Below are 23,940 nucleotides of genomic sequence, written 5' to 3' on the forward strand. Positions count from 1 at the left end.
CCCAGAGCCATGATCTAACAAAATGACTGTAATCACCAACTGCCCAGATCCAGGAACTAACACAGCGCTTGTAATCAACAACTAGCCAGAGCCAGGAACTAACATAGCGCCTGTAATCACCAACTAGCCAGAGCCAGGAACTAACACAGCACCTGTAATCATCAACTGCTGAAAGCCAGGGACTAACACAGCGCCTGTAATCATCAACTGCTGAAAGCCAGGGACTAACACAGCACCTGTAATCACCAACTGCTGAAAGCCAGGGACTAACAGCACCTGTAATCACCAACTGCCCAGAACCAGGAACTAACAGTGCCTGTATACACCAGCTTTCCAGAGCCAGGAAAAAACACAGCACCTGTAATAATCAACTGCGGAAAGCCAGGGACTAAGGCTAGTTTCACACTTGCCGGTTTTGACCGGGTGGCAAAAAGCCAACTGCCCAGAGCCAGGAACTAACACAGCACCTGTAATTACCAACTAGCCAGAGCCAGGAACTAACATAGCGCCCGTAATCATCAACTGCCCAGAGCCATGATCTAACACAATGCCTGTAATCACCAACTGCCCAGAGCCAGGAACTAACACAATGCCTGTAATCACCAACTGCCTAGAACCAGGAACTAACACAGCACCTGTAATCAACTGCCCAGAGCCATGATCTAACTCAATGCCTGTAATCACCAACTGCCTAGAGCCAGGAACTAACACAGTGCCTGTAATCACCAACTGCCTAGAGCCAGGAACTAACATAGCGCCTGTAATCATCAACTGCCCAGAGCCATGATCTAACACAATGCCTGTAATCACCAACTGCCTAGAGCCAGGAACTAACACAGTGCCTGTAATCACCAACTGCCTAGAGCCAGGAACTAACACAGTGCCTGTATACACCAGCTTTCCAGAGCCAGGAAAAAACACAGCGCCTGTAATCATCAACTGCGGAAAGCCAGGGACTAAGGCTAGTTTCACACTTGCCGGTTTTGACCGGGTGGCAAAAAGCCAACTGCCCAGAGCCAGGAACTAACACAGCACCTGTAATTACCAACTAGCCAGAGCCAGGAACTAACATAGCGCCCGTAATCATCAACTGCCCAGAGCCATGATCTAACACAATGCCTGTAATCACCAACTGCCCAGAGCCAGGAACTAACACAATGCCTGTAATCACCAACTGCCTAGAACCAGGAACTAACACAGCACCTGTAATCAACTGCCCAGAGCCATGATCTAACTCAATGCCTGTAATCACCAACTGCCTAGAGCCAGGAACTAACACAGTGCCTGTAATCACCAACTGCCTAGAGCCAGGAACTAACATAGCGCCTGTAATCATCAACTGCCCAGAGCCATGATCTAACACAATGCCTGTAATCACCAACTGCCTAGAGCCAGGAACTAACACAGTGCCTGTAATCACCAACTGCCTAGAGCCAGGAACTAACACAGTGCCTGTATACACCAGCTTTCCAGAGCCAGGAAAAAACACAGCGCCTGTAATCATCAACTGCGGAAAGCCAGGGACTAAGGCTAGTTTAACACTTGACGGGTTTGACAGGGTGGCAAAAAGCCGCCTGTTTTTTTGCCGGGTGTGAAATATAGTTAAGCAGGGAAGCAGGTAGGTCCTTTCACATGGCCCGGGCACGGCACTGCTGCCGTGTTACAGCCGGGAATATCCACTGGAAGGATGGCTGCCGTGCCGTGCCTGTGCGTGCCGCCCCTGCACGCCAGTGGTGTATAGGAAACAAAGTTTCCTTACACACCCACACACCAGCCGGCCTGTGCAGCAGCTGTGCATGCCCAGTCGATAAGTGAAAAAAAAAAAAATTATTAAAAATATTGAAAGCGGCTTAAAGCTGCAGCTTGGGAAAGGCACTGAGTGCCTGATAAACACTGTCCGGCTTCTGCCTGTTTCTTGGCCGGACGGCCAAAACCGGCAGGTGTGAAACTGGCCTAACACAGAGCCTGTAATCACCATCTGCCCAGAGCCTGGAACTAACGCAGAGCCTGTAATCACCATCTGCCCAGAGCCTGGAACTAACACAGAGCCTGTAATCACCAACTATCCAGAACCTGGAACTAACACAATGCCTGTAATTACCAACTGTCCATAGCCAGGAACTAACACAGCACCTGGACCATTCACAGGATTCTGGCACCAATTGCCTTGAGCAAGGTGCCAGAATCCTGTGAATGGTACAGGTGCCAGTAGGTTTATGTCGAAGTTATGTCGAAAAACTATTTTTAACTTGGGAAACTCTTTTAACAAAAGTTCAGGGTGATGTGACATTGGGGGAGATATATCAAGCAATGTGAAGAGTGGTGAAGTTGCCCATAGCAACCAATCAGCTTTTACCTATCATTTTATCGAATGTACCTGATAAATGCTACCTCACAGCTGATTGGTCGCTACGGGCAACTTCTCCACCCTTTACACTGCTTGATATTTCTCCCTCATTGTTTCATCAAACTATAATGCTTAGAGAGATCCTGGCTTTTGTATTGATCGTTTCAAACTGAACTGCTAAGTGTTGGCAAAAATCATAATGAGGTAAGTAAATGAATTATACGACAGGATGCAGAAGAGTCAATAACAATAAATGAAATACAGAGCGTGTAGACTTCCGCTCGCAGGTGACGGCTTTGATGAGTAACTATATTGAATATCTGGAACCTATGTCAGTTCTGCATTCAGCAGATGTAACTGCAGTTTCAGATATAATTGTGTGTATGTGTGTGTATGTATATATATATATATATATACAGTATATATTGCATACTATACTGGAGCCATGTGATATATTGCAGTATACCTGCTTGCACGAGACGATCCTTCTGTCTCTGATGTCACTGTATGATCGTGAAGGTGATCTATACTGTCAGGGATGGTAAAACATACACTTTTCATGATATTACTGCTCCGAAACAAGCCATGCAAGGTCTGTTCCTCTCAAAAATGATTTTACAAAACACCTGTGACTGTTCCTTGGTAGTGGAATGGTATATCGCATGGTTTGCTTTTATGTGATCTTCTATGGGCCTGATTCAGAGAGATACTCTAACCCGATGGTTAGCGCACATCTCCAATGTTCTGGGGTCTGCACATGTGCAGAATGGGTCCTGTGGCCTCACTCACCGACCCCCCCCCACTCCACGCCCCCCCCAAGCTGCAGCATGGTTGACATGCTGCAGTGTTTGGGGGACAGTGCCGGGGTGTGGCTGGCCACCATTCCCGGAAACGGGGAGCGTGTCGACCCCATTTTCCAGGAGGGACGAGGCCAGGGTCTGCGTCGTTGGATGCAGAATCCGTGGCCTCGCAAGTGACTAGGACCCGGACAGACTGTGGTAAGCTACCGCAGCCTGGCCCAAGAAGCAGCCATCATGACAGTGATCCCAGGCTGCGACTTGGTATCGCAGATGCCCCAAGGAGGTGCCTGTATACTACACACACCTCCTGGTGCATTAGCATTTTAGATGGACGGAATTGCGCAACCGCTTGTGTGCAGCTCTGCAATTCCGCCCATCTCTGAATCAGGCTCTACGTGCTTTACCTTCAGACAAGTCTGTTGTCGGCGGGCAGGCCTGACAAGAAAATGTGTTGAAACACTGGGAACATTTTAGAGACTTAAAGGCACAATTGTACTTACTTAACCTGTATTCCTGCCGAACAAACAGAACCAACATTATAGTCCTGTAAACCTGTGTTGGTATATTGCTAAATTGTACAAATGACTGTCTATCTCCTCCATGGCCACCTGTTTCCTGTGCGTGTGCATTTACTGTGGTCGCAGCGCCTTTCGCAGGATTGTTTCCATGCCAACGCCATTTCTTACCTGTATTTTGAGGAGCAACAAACAGCGCTGAAGTGATTTGGAAGATGAGACCTATGGCCTGGTACTCCTCCAAGAGAAATCGGACGTCTTTCACGTGGCCACTTAAACCTCGCTGTGTTTTTCCTTCGCAGGTTAAATGATGGAGCCGTGAGATCTTTCTGTACTGGCTTGAAACATGCAGAAACAGATGGGTTTGGTATAAAAGATCTACAGTAATGTCTACCCAATGTCTAGATAGACCCCAAATGATACACAGCCAATAGGTACACATGGACAAAAGGCCAACACACAATAGGTTGACATGGATAAAGATAGACAGGTACAAAAGATCGACCGGGTCAAAAGGTTGGAACTAAAATGGTTGACACTTTTTTTTTCTAACCCTAATCTTCATCCTAACCGTCCACTTGGTGCCTAACCATAACCCTCCCTTCTGGTGCCTAACCCTAACCCGTCCCTCCTAGTGCCTAACCATCAGGGTAAGTGCTTAACCTTTACCGTCCCTCCTAGAGTCTATCCCCAAACCTTTCGGGAAGTCCCTAACCATAACCTTCCTTTCTAAACCCTAACCCGAGCCCTCCGGTAAGTGCCTAACCCTAGCCTTGATTAAAAATAAAAACGCAAAAAAACACGTCGATCATTTTATTTTGTGTTGTCCATTTCAATGTCGACCTTTTGACCCTGTTGGCCTTTTGTCTCTGTCTACCTATTGACTGTAAACCATTTGGTGTCTGTTTAGACATTGTTGACCTTTTTAGTGTAGATCTATTGACTGGAACCCAAAACGAAAACCCATGGCATCATTCCATAACAATCATATTTATCTAAAGGATGATGTGTCACTAACCGTCACGTAAGAGTCCCAAATAAGCATTTTCTCTGAGCTTTTGGATACAGCAGGCAGTAAAAACCATAATACAAAATTTATTTCATGCAGCTTAGTTTTTGCATAACATAATGCATGCATCTTTGCGTCAGACTCCTGAAATTGCATACAATGCCGATTTGCTCTCATTTTGACAAACATGTTTCCTGATTTTTTATACTGCAAAGTCCCAGTATTAAATTAACACGTTTCGTTTTTGTCGTTGTTGTTGTTATATCCATATAGATTATTTAATAACAATCTTTTACAGATAGTCATGTTTGATTTATACACTGATAAACATACAGTAGAACCTTATATGGAATGTCAGTATAGACCAGTTGTTATCCAGTCAGATACAGGTTCCTTGTTCACAAGCATGCCAATGAAAACAGGAGAACAGAAAGTTTGCCAAATGTACACAAGGAAAAAGTTTCTTTTGTCCATGTATTGACGATGTACAGATCTGGTCAATGTGACCGATGGATGCCAGACTGCAATTCTGTAATGAGCTATCAGTCCTGTATACAAAAAAAGCAACCCAGAGCAGTTCAATTTACAGTTTAAAATGTATACAGTTTGCTACATAATGTATGTAAAAAGTAAAGAGCTTTAAAGGAAAATATATGCATTTTTTTTTTTTTTTTAATTTCTTCACAGAATTTAGCAATTCTAGTTTTCGTATGTTATCTTTTTGTTGTTTTTGTTTTTTTACATCATGCAATTCATGCTAAATGAATAGAAGATTCCTCTACAGTTTTACATTTTGGCCGTAGGAAAAAAAAAAAAAAAGCCTGCATCATTCTGAATTAACTTCACCCGACACCTCGAAGAAGTACAGTTGCCTTTAAAAAGCCGTGTGACGTAGGTATGTTTGTTCATATGCAGAGGTTCTGTCCGGGTGAGTGTAACCCATCACATTTCTCGCCTCATTCCAAGCCTCCATGGCTGCCTCTGTTTGCATATTTAGCAATGACAGGACGCTCTTTGCAAAAACATGCCTGTAAAGAATACAATGAATACTTAACACTCCTCCATGTTCTGTTTAGATTCAAGACTGTAGATAATTTTTCTAGAGAGAGATAAAGAAGAGAGTAGACGAGCTACATGCAGAGGCAGCCATTTTTCGTCTCCAATGGAGTTTTGTTATTATAGGCATGCAGTCAACAGAACACCTTAATATTGCTTTCTAATGTAATAGGTGCCCATGCATCAAATCATCCTACTGTGCTTTTGCAGACTCTTGCAGGGTTCCTATGGCTCAAAGAATATCCTGAGAAATTACGATTCTTCATATGTCTCCATTTTTTTAATGACAGAAGCCATTGGTAGCAGCCAGTGAGATCCGATATTAGCCAAGGTAATAAAAAAAAGCTTCATACTAGCAAGACACTATTTTATATGGTGCATCCACCCTTAGTTCTATATACCAAGATCATGCAGCATATGGCCCGCCAGAATAATGCAATGCCTACATTTTGGTCAGCTTTCTCTATTTGATACTTTGTTACCAGTAGCACCATGCTCCTAGCGATGCTACGACAGTGAAGCATATTAGCTTAGGAATGACTGAATAGCTTTTAGACCATTCTCTGCTACTGATCCATGCGAAAGATGGATGGGATAGAGAAGAGTGAGAAGGCGAAGTGCAGGATGCAGAAACTGGAGGACGCTCTATCACACTCCCAGTTACGTTAGCTATGACATTTTATTTAATTTTTTTAATTAAACCTTCATTTGGAAGATGGAATGCAAAGTAGAGCAGTGGATCAAAAAAGTTGAATGGACTAAGAATGAAGTCGACAGCGTCACTTCAGCGGAATTCCCATGCACTGTTACATGCTGAGAGTCGTATCACTTGGCAACAATATCCAGCGGAGCCAAACTATGGAGAGATTACAAGATCAAAGATCACAGAGGATATTTCAATGTTCCACACAATACAACGTCTAGCCTCTACTCCTGCTTATGTAAGTGTTTTCCTTCCGCATGCATGGGCAATTTTGTCAGCATTTTGGAAGGGAAAGAGAGTTTGCAAATAGATTTATAGATGCAGTTTTACATTCAGCTCTATATTGAACTTTATTCGTTTTTTTTTTTTTTTTTACAAACTGGTTTCATTAGTAAATCCGGCTACGTCTATGCTGCACAAGCTTCCTGGTTATCTGAAATGATTTGTGATTGCTGGGCATTGTCCAAGAAGTCAAACATTTATTTTTAAAAATTAATTTGACAATTTTGACACCACCAAATATTCTGAATATCAATGATTTATGCAACTGGTATGTGCGTTTACAGTACACTGCACGGGCAAGCATTGAAATTCCAATGGAATCTGAGTATCCGCATGCAGGGGTTTGTTTGGAAGTTGCGTGCTTGCATCCATTCCTCCTGTTGCCATAGTGATACCACCCACTTGCTTGCAGCTACAGACATAGCATGCAGCCATAATCTTGCTATTACACATGCAGAGGGGCACAAGTTGGCAGACAATGGAATTTAGATTATGACAACAATAACAATGCTTTTAACATACGTCTGATGGGCAACATAAACATTCTTACCAAACAAATCTTCATTATTTTTTTTTTTACACCAAGCTTGTTTCCTTAAGCGATAGTTTTAATTTATTCATAATGTACCAGATAAAGCTTAGCCTTTGTGAGAATTATTTATGCGCGCGTGTGTGTGTGTATATTTATATATATATATATATGTATATAACGCACGATATGTGTATATTTCGTAGGTTTAAGTTTCAAGTGATCCATCTTTGTGAATGAACCCTTAGTGTGTTTGTATATGAAGTAACAATGTATGACAATAATACATGACGAGGTTTAGCTTGCAAGCCTGTGCTCTGCCACAAAAGCTGGGGTTAGTGAACCCCAGCTATTGTATGTCTACATATAAGGATTGATCCCCAATGTTGTGACAGTCACTGGTCTTTTGGAAACAGCGCTGAAATCTTAAATTGGCCATACACGGTACGATATGCACCATGCGACGCGATGGGGGATCCGATGTTCGACATATCTGGCGGTCCCCACGCACGTTGTGATCGGGTGGCCGGCTCCCCCACCCAAATAGCGCTTCATGGGATCGCACATCGCATTCCTAGATCGACTGAACCTGCAGTAAGATCTGGGGGTGGATGTACGACCCCACGGAAGTGCTCTGGACCTGATTCAGACCCGCTCGCAAGCAAGCGGCCGTTCGTTGCAGACTATGTTCGCTAATGTCCGCATGCGTGTAGTTCGCAGCGCTCGTGTGCAAACTAGTATTAGCGATCGGAATGTGCTCGCTCGCCCTGCAATGACAGCCCAGTAGAATGAGTGACAGGAGAGGCCGTTTGTTGGATGGAGTTGCGACGCTGGCGTGCCAGTGTTTCAACGCTGTATCAGAGGCGTGCATAATTAACAGGCAGCGTCATAGTACACGTCACCTGGTTGATTTTTACACTGAACTGCTCGCAGTGCTTGCGGTAGGGTACAGTCAACTGCAAGCGCTGCGGTCTGTTCCGATGGTTCCCGATGTGCCGATGGTTGTATATACTTCCTGGAGATGCCGTACGCTAGTGGGCGGCTAAAGACAGGCTGGTGGGCGTCTATAAACACAAAGTGATCGCTCGCCAAGACATAGTGGGCGTGCTTATGCCTTGCCATGCGAGCGGCTGCCTTGGCGTCACTTAGCTGAATTACCATACGCTGGGAGCGAGCGGCCGCATCTAGCGAGCGGGTCTGAATCAGGTCCTCTGGCCGATATCATGCCCATACACGGTACGATAGAGCAGCCAAATCGTACCAATCCGTCGGATCGGCTGCTTTATCGCACCATGTATGGTCACCTTTACTGTAAGATTTCGTCCATATGAAATATGGTCTATATCTTGGTGGGCCAGGCACAATTTTGCTCTAGACCAGGTCTGTGCAAGGAATAAGCCCTAGTAATGCAGCATTTTTACAGGAGATTACCAGGCCAGCCCTCTGTCTACACGGATTACCCGCGTAGTGGAAGACTAGATGTGTTGTAGATATGTACAGTAAATAAAATGTTTTCTCTACCTACACAACATGCTGAGCTGTTGGATCATTCGAGTTTTTCTGATAAAAACTCCTCTACATACCCTTTCTGACTCCTCCATCAGGCGGGCTTGGATAGTCCTCGGGTGAAAGGAGAAAGTAGGGTCCACCTTTCTCCCGAGTATTAGACTGCGTAAAGGACAGGCCCTCATCGGGCGTTATTGTCTGGTCTATGTGGGGACAGTCTTCATTTGCCAACGCAGCCTTGGCCACCTCTCCATTCAGTTTGGAATCTTCAAACATAACAAGAAGGCTATTGGAAACACTGATCATTTCAGTAAAGACGTTAGGATTTGGAGCTAATTGTAGAATGTTTGCATATGTGACCCAATCACACTCTAGAAGCCTCATAGGCACTAATAACAGACTGTTGCGTACCTTCTGGTGTGAAGACACAATTATATTTTGGAAAGGATAGGTTTTTTTTACTATGTAATATTTTGTATCTCTTATAGGGGCCCATTTATTAAGAATCATATTCAATGCGATCTGGGCTCGATATTAGCTCCCATGATAACATTGCAGCATGCAATAATGCCGCCTGAATTTATTAAATAGCAAGACACCCTGCCATGTACTTGGAGTAAAGTGTCCTCATCAGCGGTCTCTTCATTCCCCCTAGCAGGACACAGGGCTACATACCACAGGGCTACATACCACGCATGTACAGTGGCCAATGCCGAGGTGGGGGTTTCTGGAGGAACCCCCTCTCAGTAAAATTTGCGTAGCGTAGCCCATAAGCTACAGCAGCACAATGCTTCGGATTCCGGAGATTGGTAAATCCGATAGCATTGTAAGGTGTCTATGGGGGTTACGGCTGGAGGGTTCTCCATAGTACATTGGGGGATACTTAACATTTGTAGATAACCCCCGAAAATTGATGTTTTCGGGGAATAAGCCGCAAATATTTAATGATAAATAGGCCCCATGTATGCTATTTGATCCACAAAGGATACAAAGGTACACCAAAAAGTGTGCCACAGTCTGCTACATTTGAAAAAAATATATATATATATTCATACCTGGACAAAATGAACCTCATTTACTTACAGTACTCACATTATAAAATAAAATACATTACACTTGTGGTTGTCCTGGAGATAAAATAATAATGATCCAACATACTGTAAGCGATGTATGTGTGTGTGGAATGCCGATTCATGCAGTACGAAGTCATATGCTATGAATGGTGAGCTCTCGCTTTGATTCCCTGAGGGGGAGGGGGCTGGGCGGGGCGGGTGTAGATAGAATGGAGGGCGAATTGTTTAACTTTCCTGTTTTTGGAGATTTATCTGGGTAACTTGCAAATCACCGGATTATTAAAGGCAAAGTTGCAGAAAATCGCCACCCGATTTTTTTTTTATATAAGAAATTTGCTACCAGATTTACAGTAATGAGTGTTAAGAACAAATATCAATGCAAATATGTTGAAAGATTGTGCCAAAAAATATAGGCGGTTCTGAGATCTATCTGGCCTGTCATAATGACATAAAAAAATAGGTTCTATTCAGCACTTGGTCTGCACCTGTTGAGGGTGCAAATGTGCGCCTCCGCTACTTAGAGATAACCTCTAGGCTGTGGGTACCACAGTGCTTATAATTAATAAAAAATTACTAATTTCGTCTTGTGCCCATATATTATTATTTATAATAAACTAGTGCCACCTATATATAAAATAAAGTAGTGCTCATTGTTAAAATAAATAATAAATTATTGCATCCTTTAAATTGAATATTGCTGACAAACTAATAAATAAATAAAAAAAAGCCCCCAGTTAAAAAAATAAAATAATAGTAATAATTTCCAAACTTAATGTTTACCAGTCCGGGTTTGATCCAACTTAAAACTTAGGCCACTTGAAAAAAACAATGCATGTCTCTGAAGCAACTTTAGTCAAAGACATAAAATCAGGCTGCCCGGCTAGTTCATAGCGCATGTCCATTTGCAACCCCCCCCCACACCAACCTTTCCCTTAGGACCAGACCTGACTTGAGGTTACACTATTTGTTACTTTAAAAAAAAAAAATTTAAAAAGCCCAAACCGTCAGCGTATGTGGGTTTTAAACTTTACGCACATTATTAGCAGTTTGGGTTTTCGCCCACCAAAAAGGTTTTTATATAGGAGGGTATAACTGCCGTCAATTCATAACTTGCCACATTTAAACCCTCTTATATTACCCCTGGCCACCCCCCATCCCCCCCCCCCCGCCTCAGATCTCTCTACTCCTGTCATTTTCAAGTTCTAAAACCACTTTTTAAGGCGGAACCCTCACAATAGCTTTGAAGTAATTTGCAAAGATAAACAGTGGCATAATTAAGGATGGTCGCCATCGAACCAGCGGCACACGCGGGGGGGTTCGCGCGCCGCCGTCCAGGTCAGTAGTTTCAGTGCGTAATGCAGTGGCAGCGCTATGTTTATTACTGTGTAGTGCGGACTAACAAACACACCGGGTATACACAGTGAGTGTAGTGTCCGGCGGCGGTGTGTTTGTTTTAGCACCAATGAGAGTTAGACAGACTCTCATTGGCTGCTGCACCCACGGCTGGAGCTCACTCACGAGCTCCGTTTTCTGGCTCCCGCAGTGGGTGATGGGAGAGACCTCATGACGTCTCTCCCATAGTGCCAAGCAGGAGGATGGAAGAGCGGACGGTGGCGGGTGCTGGAGGATGGAAGGGCGGACGGTGGCGGGTGCAGGAGGATGGAAGAGCGTACAGTGGCGTGTGCAGGAGGATGGAGGAGCGGACGGTGGCGGGTGCAGGAGCGGGGATTTGGGTAAGTATTGTTTTTTTGTTGATGTCTGTGTGTTATATATGTAAGGGGCACTGTATATGGAGCACTGCTGGGGGCACTGCATAAGGGGCACTACTACAGGGGGCATTGCAAGGCGTGCGCCCACAAATGGAGCCGCGCACTGCATTCGCACCCACGACTCCATAGAATTGCATGGTGCGACCGCAGTGCGTGCCATAATGTACCGTAACGTATGCTGCTGCAGGTAATCACATAGCGCAATGCGTGCGCGTGTTTGTAGCACAATCGGCAAGGATGTAATAGGACACCTCTGCAACTATCGCTATAGAACATGTATTCCCTAGCTACACTGATTAAGCGTTCAAGTGTTATATCTGCTAAGTTAAAGAAAACTCATCCTAATATATTTTAATAAATGTACTGTAGTAGTTCCCTGGATTAGTAGCGACATCTTCAAACAATATACTAGGTATAGTTGGCTTTTCTTTTAAAACTCCAGTATTAATAATACAGTGGCGTATCTATAATGGGTGCAGAGTGCCTCAGCCGCTCACCCTGCACCCACTGACTGTACTTACCTTGCTGCTGCTGCAGAAATTACTGAGCGCCATTTCCTTGGAGATATGCACAGTAGTCTCTACTACTATTTAAATTGGACCTCTCACACACAGTGGTGGCAGTTCACTAAAAGTTAGTACCGGTAGCTCATGATTATAATTAATGACCTGTCCTGGCTACTGACACAGTGCAGGGGGGAGAGAGACCTGTACAGAGCACACACCAGTCTCCTGCTCTAACCCCTGAGTATTAGTGTGTAGTAAATGGTGTGAGATCCCGGCTGCTGTGTGACCTGTCCTGGCTACTGACACAGTGCAGGGAGGAGAGAGACCTGTACAGAGTGCACACCAGTCTCCTGCTCTAACCCCTGAGCATTAGTGTGTAGTAAGTGGTGTGATATCCCGGCTGCTGTGTGACCTGTCCTGGCTACTGACACAGTGCAGGGGAGAGAGAGACCTGTACAGAGCGCACACCAGTCTCCTGCTCTAACCCCTGATTATTAGTGTGTAGTAAGTGGTGTGAGATCCCGGCTGCTGTGTGACCTGTCCTGGCTACTGACACAGTGCAGGGAGGAGAGAGACCTGTACAGAGCACACACCAGTCTCCTGCTCTAACCCCTGAGTATTAGTGTGTAGTAAGTGGTGTGATATCCCGGCTGCTGTGTGACCTGTCCTGGGAAGAGGGAGGAGAGAGACCTGTACAGAGCACACACCAGTCTCCTGCTCTAACCCCTGAGTATTAGTGTGTAGTAAGTGGTGTGAGATCCCAGCTGCTGTGTGACCTGTCCTGGCTACTGACACTGGACCTGATTCAGAGCCACTTGCTAGATGCGATCACTCGCCCCCAGCGTATGCAAATTCTGCAAAGTGACGGCATGGCAGGCGCTCGCTCGGAAGGGCATAAGCACGCCCACTGTGTGACCTGTCCTGGCTACTGACAAAGTGCAGGGAGGAGAGAGATCTGTACAGAGCGCACACCAGTCTCCTGCTCTAACCCCTAAGCATTAGTGTGTAGTAAGTGGTGTGATATCCCGGCTGCTGTGTGACCTGTCCTGGCTACTGACACAGTGCAGGGGAGAGAGAGACCTGTACAGAGCGCACACCAGTCTCCTGCTCTAACCCCTAAGCATTAGTGTGTAGTAAGTGGTGTGATATCCCGGCTGCTGTGTGACCTGTCCTGGCTACTGACACAGTGCAGGGAGGAGAGAGACCTGTACAGAGCGCACACCAGTCTCCTGCTCTAACCCCTAAGCATTAGTGTGTAGTAAGTGGTGTGATATCCCGGCTGCTGTGTGACCTGTCCTGGCTACTGACACAGTGCAGGGGAGAGAGAGACCTGTACAGAGCGCACACCAGTCTCCTGCTCTAACCCCTGATTATTAGTGTGTAGTAAGTGGTGTGAGATCCCGGCTGCTGTGTGACCTGTCCTGGCTACTGACACAGTGCAGGGAGGAGAGAGACCTGTACAGAGCACACACCAGTCTCCTGCTCTAACCCCTGAGCATTAGTGTGTAGTAAGTGGTGTGATATCCCGGCTGCTGTGTGACCTGTCCTGGGAAGAGGGAGGGGAGAGACCTGTACAGAGCACACACCAGTCTCCTGCTCTAACACCTGATTATTAGTGTGTAGTAAGTGGTGTGAGATCCCGGCTGCTGTGTGACCTGTCCTGGCTACTGACACAGTGCAGGGGAGAGAGAGACCTGTACAGAGCACACACCAGTCTCCTGCTCTAACCCCTGAGTATAAGTGTGTAGTAAGTGGTGTGATATCCCAGCTGCTGTGTGACCTGTCCTGGCTACTGACAGTGCAGGGAGGAGAGAGACCTGTACAGAGCACACACCAGTCTCCTGCTCTAACCCCTGAGCATTAGTGTGTAGTAAGTGGTGTGAGATCCCAGCTGCTGTGTGACCTGTCCTGGCTACTGACACTGGACCTGATTCAGAGCCACTTGCTAGATGCGATCACTCGCCCCCAGCGTATGCAAATTCTGCAAAGTGACGGCATGGCAGGCGCTCGCTCGGAAGGGCATAAGCACGCCCACTGTGTGACCTGTCCTGGCTACTGACAAAGTGCAGGGAGGAGAGAGATCTGTACAGAGCGCACACCAGTCTCCTGCTCTAACCCCTAAGCATTAGTGTGTAGTAAGTGGTGTGATATCCCGGCTGCTGTGTGACCTGTCCTGGCTACTGACACAGTGCAGGGGAGAGAGAGACCTGTACAGAGCGCACACCAGTCTCCTGCTCTAACCCCTGATTATTAGTGTGTAGTAAGTGGTGTGAGATCCCGGCTGCTGTGTGACCTGTCCTGGCTACTGACACAGTGCAGGGAGGAGAGAGACCTGTACAGAGCACACACCAGTCTCCTGCTCTAACCCCTGAGCATTAGTGTGTAGTAAGTGGTGTGATATCCCGGCTGCTGTGTGACCTGTCCTGGGAAGAGGGAGGGGAGAGACCTGTACAGAGCACACACCAGTCTCCTGCTCTAACACCTGATTATTAGTGTGTAGTAAGTGGTGTGAGATCCCGGCTGCTGTGTGACCTGTCCTGGCTACTGACACAGTGCAGGGGAGAGAGAGACCTGTACAGAGCACACACCAGTCTCCTGCTCTAACCCCTGAGTATAAGTGTGTAGTAAGTGGTGTGATATCCCAGCTGCTGTGTGACCTGTCCTGGCTACTGACAGTGCAGGGAGGAGAGAGACCTGTACAGAGCACACACCAGTCTCCTGCTCTAACCCCTGAGCATTAGTGTGTAGTAAGTGGTGTGAGATCCCAGCTGCTGTGTGACCTGTCCTGGCTACTGACACTGGACCTGATTCAGAGCCACTTGCTAGATGCGATCACTCGCCCCCAGCGTATGCAAATTCTGCAAAGTGACGGCATGGCAGGCGCTCGCTCGGAAGGGCATAAGCACGCCCACTGTGTGACCTGTCCTGGCTACTGACAAAGTGCAGGGAGGAGAGAGATCTGTACAGAGCACACACCAGTCTACTGCTCTAACCCCTGTCAATTACCCCATCAGTGATGGACAGTCTGCTGTCTTTTCTGTGCAGGAAGGGGGCGGCGACAGCCTCCGTTTCCCAAAATGGAGGAGCGTCGCCACTGTTGGGGGGGAGGGAAGGGGCCAGGATCTCTGTCGGCTGATGGAGATTTCCTGGTCTCTTTTCAGCAACTACAATCGCCGGCTTGAGTAACCCCATGGTCACTCAGCCGGCAGAGGATCATGCAGATGATCCGATGGTGCGTCCGCGGATGCAGCTCGGATCATTAATGCATGCAGGAGGCGTGACGCCTCCTGCATGCATTACCATAACAGTGTTATCACAGCTGCTACCATGTTAGTAGCTGCGATAGTAACTATGTCCACAGCTGAATCCCCTCCTAAGAACAGAGTTTGGGGTAGGATCAATGGCAGAATGAGGCATCCCACTGCATCTCAGCCCATTTCCACTGCATACACTGGTTTCCTTCACTTTCCCTGACACTCTGATACTTAGGGGTAAATTTACTAACAATCGAGATGACCATCTCGGGTGATTTATTCATTTTTTTTCCTTCTTGCAAATTTACTACAGGCAAAAGTCGGATAAGTTAGAGAGAGATTTCTCTCATCTCACTCGTAAAACTCGGGGGAGATAGCTAACTCGAATCAAATCACCATTGGGCCAAATCGGAAGTACTTTTCACCTAAAACATACATCTCTCAAATTTAAGAAGAATCGGGATGACAAGCCAAAGTCACTTTTCAATCTCTCAACCCCCTGAGCTGCAAGATGGTCAGAAACGTACACAAATCATTGTGATTTGTGTGTGTATTTTTCTGTAAATGGTTAAAATAGGGTTAATTAAATAAAAAATAAAAAAAATTACGTGAGCCCCCCCCCCCCCCCCAAAGCTGTAGGTGGGCCTCACGTGCTGTAGCGTGTTGATACAGTGTGTCCGGGGCCCTATTTGGATTACTGTGGAGAACATCGTGGGACAAAAGGTGAGTATTGGATCTTTTTTTCAGGTGCTTCCATAGGATACTTTACGTTGAGGGGACGTGAACATCTGGGAACAGGTGAGTATGTGTGAGTGTGTATGGATGTAATAAATCTTTATTTTCACGGTGTGTGTGTTTTTTTTACACCTTTCTTTACAGGTGAACTACACGTACCAGCGGGCCCTTAATGCCCTGCATGCTGGTACTTATGGTTCTCCAGGTACCAGCATGTGGGGGAGGCTTGCTGGGACCTGCAGTTCTACTGTAAAGACAATGATGATAATTATATTTTTAAAACTACACATACACTATCAACCCGCCACCCACCGCCCAGGGGTGGCGGGGATAGCCCCAGGCTATCAGCTAATCCAGGGGTGCCCTGGAGAGGGGGACCCCTTTATTGAAGTCAGCCTAGGCTAGCTCCCCAAGGATCCCTGGCCTGGGCTGACTAGCGGTCAGGGCTGATGCTGCAGCTGGGGGCCCCTGGCTGTGGCATCAGTCCCCCGCTAGAAAGGGTCCGGAGCTGGTTTTATATATAAGGGTAACCTCACGCCATTTTTTTTCTCCCTATATTTAAAAGCAGCTCTGTCCCTGTTGCTGGTTCTTAAATTACAGTGGAACCCTACACATTTTTTTCACTGTAATTTTAAAAACCAGGACTGGCTGGCAAGTCCGGGGCTGGTTAGTTTTTTGGGGGACCTCACATCAGGATTGTTCCGATTTGCAAAATGATTTATCTTGGTGTAATTCGCCTGAACTCGGGTGATTTAATGTTTTTTTTGGGGGGACCTCACATAATTTTTTTTAAGAAAATTAACCCGTTTTTTACAGGTACAACACAAGCAGCTTACACATGTCTCACTGATATGTGCAGGCTGCTTGCTAGGGAGAGTTGTGCAGAAAGAATTCACTGTAACCTCGGGTGAGATAACTCACTCGAGTTTGAATTTAAAATCACCAGACAAAATCGACCTACATCACCATCGGCAAACTCGTTTAGCCTCAAATCGCCTGTTGGTAAATTTTAGAGATAAAAAAACATTAAATCACCCGAGTTCAGGCGAATTACACCGAGATAAATCATTTTGCAAATCGGGACAATCCTGATTCTTAGTAAATTTACCCCTTAACATCACTGATCACCATGGTGAGGACTCATTTGATTTCATTATTGAGAATGATTCCAGGTGGTATTCAAAGGTTGTCTCCAGTCTCATTTCCTGTTACAGTGTTAGTTACTTACATGCCATGTTCTGTATCTGTTTGGTTGTTTGTTTGATCTTTGTCCTTACTGGTTTCGACCATGCTTGTCTGCTGGCTGTCTTGTTTGTGATCATTACTATTCTTGTCTGCCATCTACACTGACCTCAATTTTTTTTTATTTTTTATTATTATCCTTGTCTGCCGCTTGTCCTGACCATGATTTGTGACTTTAAATATTATGTTTGCTATTTTAGACTACACCTTGCTATTCTGCCTTTTATATTCAGTTACCAATTGTTGTAAGGGGTAAGTAGTCAGAAAGCCGGCAGTCGAAATGCCAACCACCGGCTTCCAGACTGTGAAATTCCGACATGGGACTAATGATAGCTGTCTAAATACCAAGGCCTATCATCAGCCCCACGCCAAAATCCCGGCATACCGAACATAGGTAAGCCGGGTGTCGGGACCTGTTAGCCGTGGGGGGGGGGTGGGGTTAGGTTTAGGGACTCCCCGGGGGGACTTGGGGTTAGGCACCCGCCCGGGAGAGTTAGGGTTAGGTTGAGGTAGGGAGGGTTAGGGTCAGGCACCCTGGGGGAAAGTTAGGGTTAGGCACACCCCCGGGAGGGTTAGGCTTAGGGTGCGGAGAGGGGGGGTTCAGTTTAGGGGTTGCTTAGGGTTGGGCACTAGGCAGGGTGGTTAGGGTTAGGCACCCCTTTGGGAGGGGTAGGGAGAGGGAAGGGTTAGGATACTTACCAGGCACCGTCAGGATCTTCATCTGCCAGACTTCCGGCGTCGGTATTTCATCCGCCGGGCTTAGATCCGGCATTATGTCATACCAATTAAGGTATTTATTCTGTGTTATTCAGGGTACTAGTCTTCAGTGTGTTCTTGTATGCATCAGTTTAGTAATATAAACCTATAGTATTGCACAAGACCTGGGGGCAACGGAGTACCAGTGAATAAATATGGCTCTTTGGGAAATGGGGTAGCTATAAGTGAAGACTGGACCTTCAGTTCCATGAGTTTTTGTTTTTTTTAAATAATAATACATTACATACATTATAAATAAAGTATGGTAGCATGATCACTCCAGTCTCCTTCTGTTACGACTGCACCAGGGACACCTCTTTGGCCTATACATTCGCCAAGCAATAATAAGCCACAGTACATGTTTGGGCACTCTACTATATACACTTATTTTCTTTGAAACATTCTTGATTATATGTCCTGATAAACTCAAACTATATAATATCTGCTTTCTCTTCTGCAGGACAGTTACAGCCCTCTTGTATCAGTCTCAGTAATTTATGGAGAATATTTGTAAGCGGCCAAATGGGTGGTAGGAGAGGCTGTGGTGTCCAGTAGGTAGTCCAATCCCAGGATTCAGGATTGAAAACCTCTCAATCCCGTGGTACCCGGGATTGCATTGATCACTGAAGATACTGATGTGGGGAATAAAGACGAAGTAACCTGTTTGTCGGCAGAGTGCGGAGAGAGCTGCGGCTCCTACTGGTTGGCAATCAAGCACACCACCAAGGAACCACATGTAACTGTAAACGCCCGGTACGTTGGTCCCTGGCAGCGGCCAAACCGGGTCAGCTGTTTCCTGGCAACCCGCTGGCGAGGTTCGGAGAAGTGAGGACTGGCACACATGATGGCAGCTGTAGCTGCCAGGTAACATCACTACTGTGCGTCCCGTCGCAGGAGACCAACGGACCGAGAATTCATGTGGATACTTTTTGCTGCTCGGCTGATTGATTTAACATGCGCGCCGTGATCCCGGAAATCCCAGGATTGGAGGCACCAATACCGGAAATCAAATCCCACCATTTTTGGGCAAGAATCCCAGGATCCCGCTGATTCTGATCCTTGGATTGGCCTCCCTAGTGTCCAGGCAGCCAGTGAGAGCTATAAGGGGAGGGATGGGGTGCATACTCTCTGCAGTTTTTTTTATTACCCAGATGCTAGAAACACCTTTTAAAGAATTATATATGTCATATTTGCTATTATAATGTGCAAGATCTGACCTATAACACTTTTATACTATAATAATGGATCTTACTTTAAAATCTATTTGGCCAGCACACACTTTAGTGGTTATTAAAAAAAAAATCTACAAAACTTGTAAGCTAGGTCGATATATATTTAGAAGATTACATATAAGAGAGGACATTTGAATATATATTAAAGCATAGATTTTTTAGTGTGAATAGATGTAATATAAAACAAGTTCTTAACGAGTTATGTTTTTATATAATAGAGTGTTGAATAATTTTAATTTCTATATTCCATTAATTTTTAATGATTTTTTTATGATAATTTTGAAAGTTTTCTTAGATCTATAATATGTATTTTAATGAGATTTTAGTGTTAAATATTCTTTTTGTATATTGTCTTATATATTATTATATATTTTAAAGGGACACCTTGATCACATATTGAAAAAATTAACTATAGATAGTTATTGCTCCAGAAGCTGGATTGGTTGACCATTTTAATGACACTATACATTTCTGAAGTATTCGCACTTTTCGTGGAGGAACGCGTCAGTGGTCCATGAAGAATAGTGGCAAATTCTGGTCAATAATTTATTATTTTCCTTAAGGACTCCATGCAGCCCGAGATTCCCGCCTTCATCTAACAGTGTTTAAATTAAGCTTGGAAAGTCAGACAAAGATACCTGTAGGGGAGTAGTCTTGCTATACAGGCTCCGGAATTTTGTTCCTGTCTCTGTTGAGCTAACCTAGGTTTACTTCAATAGTTAGGGATGCTAAGAAGGAGTCTTTAAGGAAAATAAATTATCAGACTCAATTTGCCGCTTTACTGTTGAGAACCGATAAACCCATAGGAAAATTAGTATAAGTAAACGGAAGTATTGACTTCTAGCCAAACATTGATTTGTTTTGTCTCATTAGGCCAATCACTGCATTCCACTGTATATAATAAAAACACATCTAGTCTATCTAGAAATTATTTTGTTCCAGAAATGTATTTACCTGCCTGCTACTAGTATGTATAATTAGTACTATTCGGTACAATAAATGATAAATAATAATTTTATCAAGCTATAAGTGATACTGTTTAGCCAGACTGTATAATTGTATGCTTCTATGTGTTTAGAAACTTATAACTGTGTGCACACATATATATAAATTTACTTTTTTTTGTTATAAATATATAAATTATGTATGCGGTAGTTACTACTTGGGCATAACATATAGGGTATGTTTGTCCTCGTTTCTCCCTACTGTATTTCTGATTTAGAATGTTATAGCCACTTCTTTGTCTTTTCTACGTGTTCAATTTTAAGGGGTCGATTTACCAACTTAGAGTGACAGCCAAGTTATCATTATTGTTTTTTATATTTAGTGCCCTTTAGGTTTGTTATGTAATCTAGTATTTTTAATTTAACAGTGAAAAAATTACTAATTTTTCAGCTAGAAAAACATAGAGATGAGTCCGCATACACCTATCCTCAAATTGGTATCCGGATAGAAAATCAACAATGTAAAGGTCGACACCAGATGACATGCAATTTGCCGACAGGATGAAAACAATCGACAAGTTTAAATGGTCGACTCAAAAATGGTTAACACATTTTTTATGGTTTTTCAACATTTTTAGTGTTAGAGTGAGGGTTAGGCACTTGGGTTAGGGTTAGGCTGCCGGAGGGCATGGTTAGGGTTGGGCACTAGTGGGAGGACTATGGTTAGGCTAGGGTTTGGTTTAGGCACCAGGGGGAGTGTTAGGATTAAATAAATTTTAAAAAAGGTGACCATTTTTTGTGTCGACCATGTGTCAACCATTTGAACCTGTCAACCGTTTGTCCCAGTTGACCCTCTGTACTGTCGACATTTTGTCAGTCGACCATTTGTACCCGTCAACCCTTTGTCCCCATCGACCGATTGTATGTCGGCCATCTATTGTCGACCCATTGACTGTCGATTTTTACACTGTCAATCTGTTATACCAAATCGCGCCAGAGACTTTGTGACTAAGCTGCACCATGCATCCTCCCATACACTTTTGTAATAAATATGCACCTTATTCACATCACTAATGCAACAAAAGTACAATGCATGGGGACACTGCACACTGGCACTGGCATGCAGGTGCTGTGTTCGACTCGCTAACCTAAACAAAAGACTGAGGATGTAACAAGTGAGCCTGGTCATGCATCGCATCTCTGTGCTTAATATGGAACTTTACACTAAATCATTTGAGATAAAGATACTAATCCTACGTGCCTAGGACACTATAAGTGACTTTGGATGCAGCTACAAATGCTTAAAAAAAAAAAAGACACTACATTCACAAAATAGTACAGGAACACTACCTTCGGAGGCATTGGCGTATTTTTAATGGGAGCAGGGTGTGCGGTACACATGGGTCAACACCTCCTACCCTGCACCCATATTATACTGACCTCTACAGAGTGTTGCGTTGGCCAGCACTACAGACAGAAATCACCAGGAAAATGGCGCCACGCTCACTTTCCCAGAGATCTGCCCATGCACAATAGAGAAGACTCCATGTTCCCGGAGACCGATGCACGCGCAGTAGACTCTGGCACAAAGAAAAGGAGGGGGCTGGCACAGAAGCTGTACACAGGCCCCCTCCCCTCTTAAACCAACCCTGCTTGGCTGAGCATCTAAATTGCTGTAGGAGTCTCATGCCATTAGGTGCAATAAGGCGCGGAATTTGGTGACACATCCGTAGACAGAAAGCTGGTAATGTGACATAGCGATTATATTGAAATTATCAAATACCCATTATATTATACATAAGCTCTTTAGAGCAAATAATTAAGTGTGCTGTACAATGTACATGTTGTTAATGCATTGTGCATCATCGGTGAGTGTTTAGTTATACACTTACACAAACACTATATCCAATCCCACATTCCTTAGGATATATATATATATATATATATATATATATATATATTCATTCATATTCTTTGTACATAATTGCTTTCATAAACCCCCTTCTATAAGGACAATATATTGAAATGAAACATTTCATTCTTTCTGCTCACTATGCAGCCTAGTATATCTAAAATGAGGTAATGTAAGGTAATTTTGGGCTTCCTAAAAAGATACCAGAAAAAACTGTCAAATGTATCTATAAAAAAAATACCAGAACTCAACTGTCAAATATATTTTAAGATTATACCTACAGTATCTTAAAGTGAGCTGAAAACACTACTCTCAAACAATATTACATCCCACCAATAATAGAATACCATTTCAAATGCAGCATAGAAATAAATGCAATACATCAAAGACCTCTAGTTGCATATTGTGAGTTATTCCCGATAAACCACCCAATTTATGTAGCTAAATAGGAGCAACTTGTGGGGTGTGTGTTTTAAGGCAAATATGAAGGTAAAACTTTGCGCCTCTCCCTCATTTCCACTGCCGGATTAGAGGCGATGGAAGCCAACTTGGCTCTGTCTTTGGAAATGCAGTTAGACGCATTTCGCCACTCCATCTCCCCCAAATTTACTATGGGGCCAGGTAATCTCATGTTACACACATGGATCTATGTATAATTTGTGTTTAATTTAAAAAAATATTCTGCTGGTTAAAATTTATGTAAACTATATTGTACTGAATGCTAATGTAAAATGTATTGAATAATGATATTTCATGATTTTCAAATAAATTACAAATAGTGTTTAGTATTTACCATTATTTAGAATGTTAGTTAACAGATATGTACATTAATACCATACTTCCCAATAATTCTCTGTGTGTGACAGCCCTTGAGATGCAGACCCCTATTTGGCCATTTTTGGGAACGGACAGATTTATGTTGGGAGCTATTGGATAAGTGCTGTCAGTGCGATTTGTGACCTAATTCCTCCTCGGCTTGTTATCTACAACTGTCCTTAGTTGCTATATTTCCATTTCATATTAGGCTCAAACTCTCATGTGCCTTATCTTTTCTATACTCGCCTGGAAGATAGAACTGTAATCACTTCTTCACAGGCAATGCTGAAATAGTCATAGGTGGACAAGCTGCTATAATGCTGTAAAAGCCCAGTGGTTTAAGCACTGACTCAAAGAGCTTTCATGTAAATGTTATTAACCAGAAGTCTATCCTTATGTCGGAGGCGCATATCTCCACCATTAGCAGAAGACGAATTAAGTTGCATAATATATTGATTGGAAACTCTTTCAAGGTTAACACCAATTTCATTCCATGAGGGCTAAACTTATATTTAAGATGAGTCTTTTGTTCCCACATTAATTAATATATACCTTAAATCTAAATACAAGCTGAGCCAGGCTGTACATTTTGTTTAACGTCTGTACTTCCCTATGTGCAGAGATCCCAATATCTCAAAATAACGTATATGCAGCAGTATATAGCAGCCGGGCTCTGCATTACCCTGCAGTAGGGTATTAAGTGGAGGGCAGCCAGACAGAGATCCCTATTTTATGAGATGGCCATTGGTTATCGGCTTCAATAAGTGTGTGTTATTTATTCAGCAACAGGAGTTGTGACTACCTAATGAATGGGCTTGTGCATGCATGCAGCTTCTTGTAACGGAATGGGTTTGAAATGCTGGTGGCTGTTTAGCCGCCGGTTCAAATCCCGACAGCGGCTGCCCGAAAAGAAGAAGATCCCGACAGAGGCAGGTAAATATGCTAACCTCCCCT

General features: G+C 44.3%; 2 protein-coding genes across 4 annotated transcripts in view; one reads left to right on the forward strand and one right to left on the reverse strand.

The window, feature by feature from the left end:
- SERGEF (secretion regulating guanine nucleotide exchange factor) overlaps positions 1-23,940 on the forward strand; it is a 160,191-nt gene that overhangs the window by 102,712 nt on the left and 33,539 nt on the right. The gene's annotated exons all lie outside the window — the stretch shown is intronic.
- KCNC1 (potassium voltage-gated channel subfamily C member 1) overlaps positions 4,754-23,940 on the reverse strand; it is a 186,524-nt gene continuing 167,337 nt past the window's right edge. Inside the window, exons 3-4 of one of the 3 annotated variants that reach the window (XM_088458257.1) lie at positions 8,825-9,013; positions 4,754-5,699 (exon numbers count right to left, since the gene is read on the reverse strand). In XM_088458257.1, coding sequence (XP_088314383.1) covers positions 5,665-5,699; positions 8,825-9,013 — 224 coding nt within the window. In that variant the 3' untranslated portion in view covers positions 4,754-5,664. Of the gene's footprint in view, positions 6,584-8,824; positions 9,014-23,940 lie in introns of all 3 variants that reach the window. The other 2 variants (XM_088458258.1, XM_088458260.1) reach the window with 2 other exon arrangements.

This window comes from Taudactylus pleione, unplaced genomic scaffold (genome assembly GCF_031769625.1).
Source record: "Taudactylus pleione unplaced genomic scaffold, aTauple2 ptg000820l, whole genome shotgun sequence".
Classification (NCBI taxonomy): domain Eukaryota; kingdom Metazoa; phylum Chordata; class Amphibia; order Anura; family Myobatrachidae; genus Taudactylus; species Taudactylus pleione.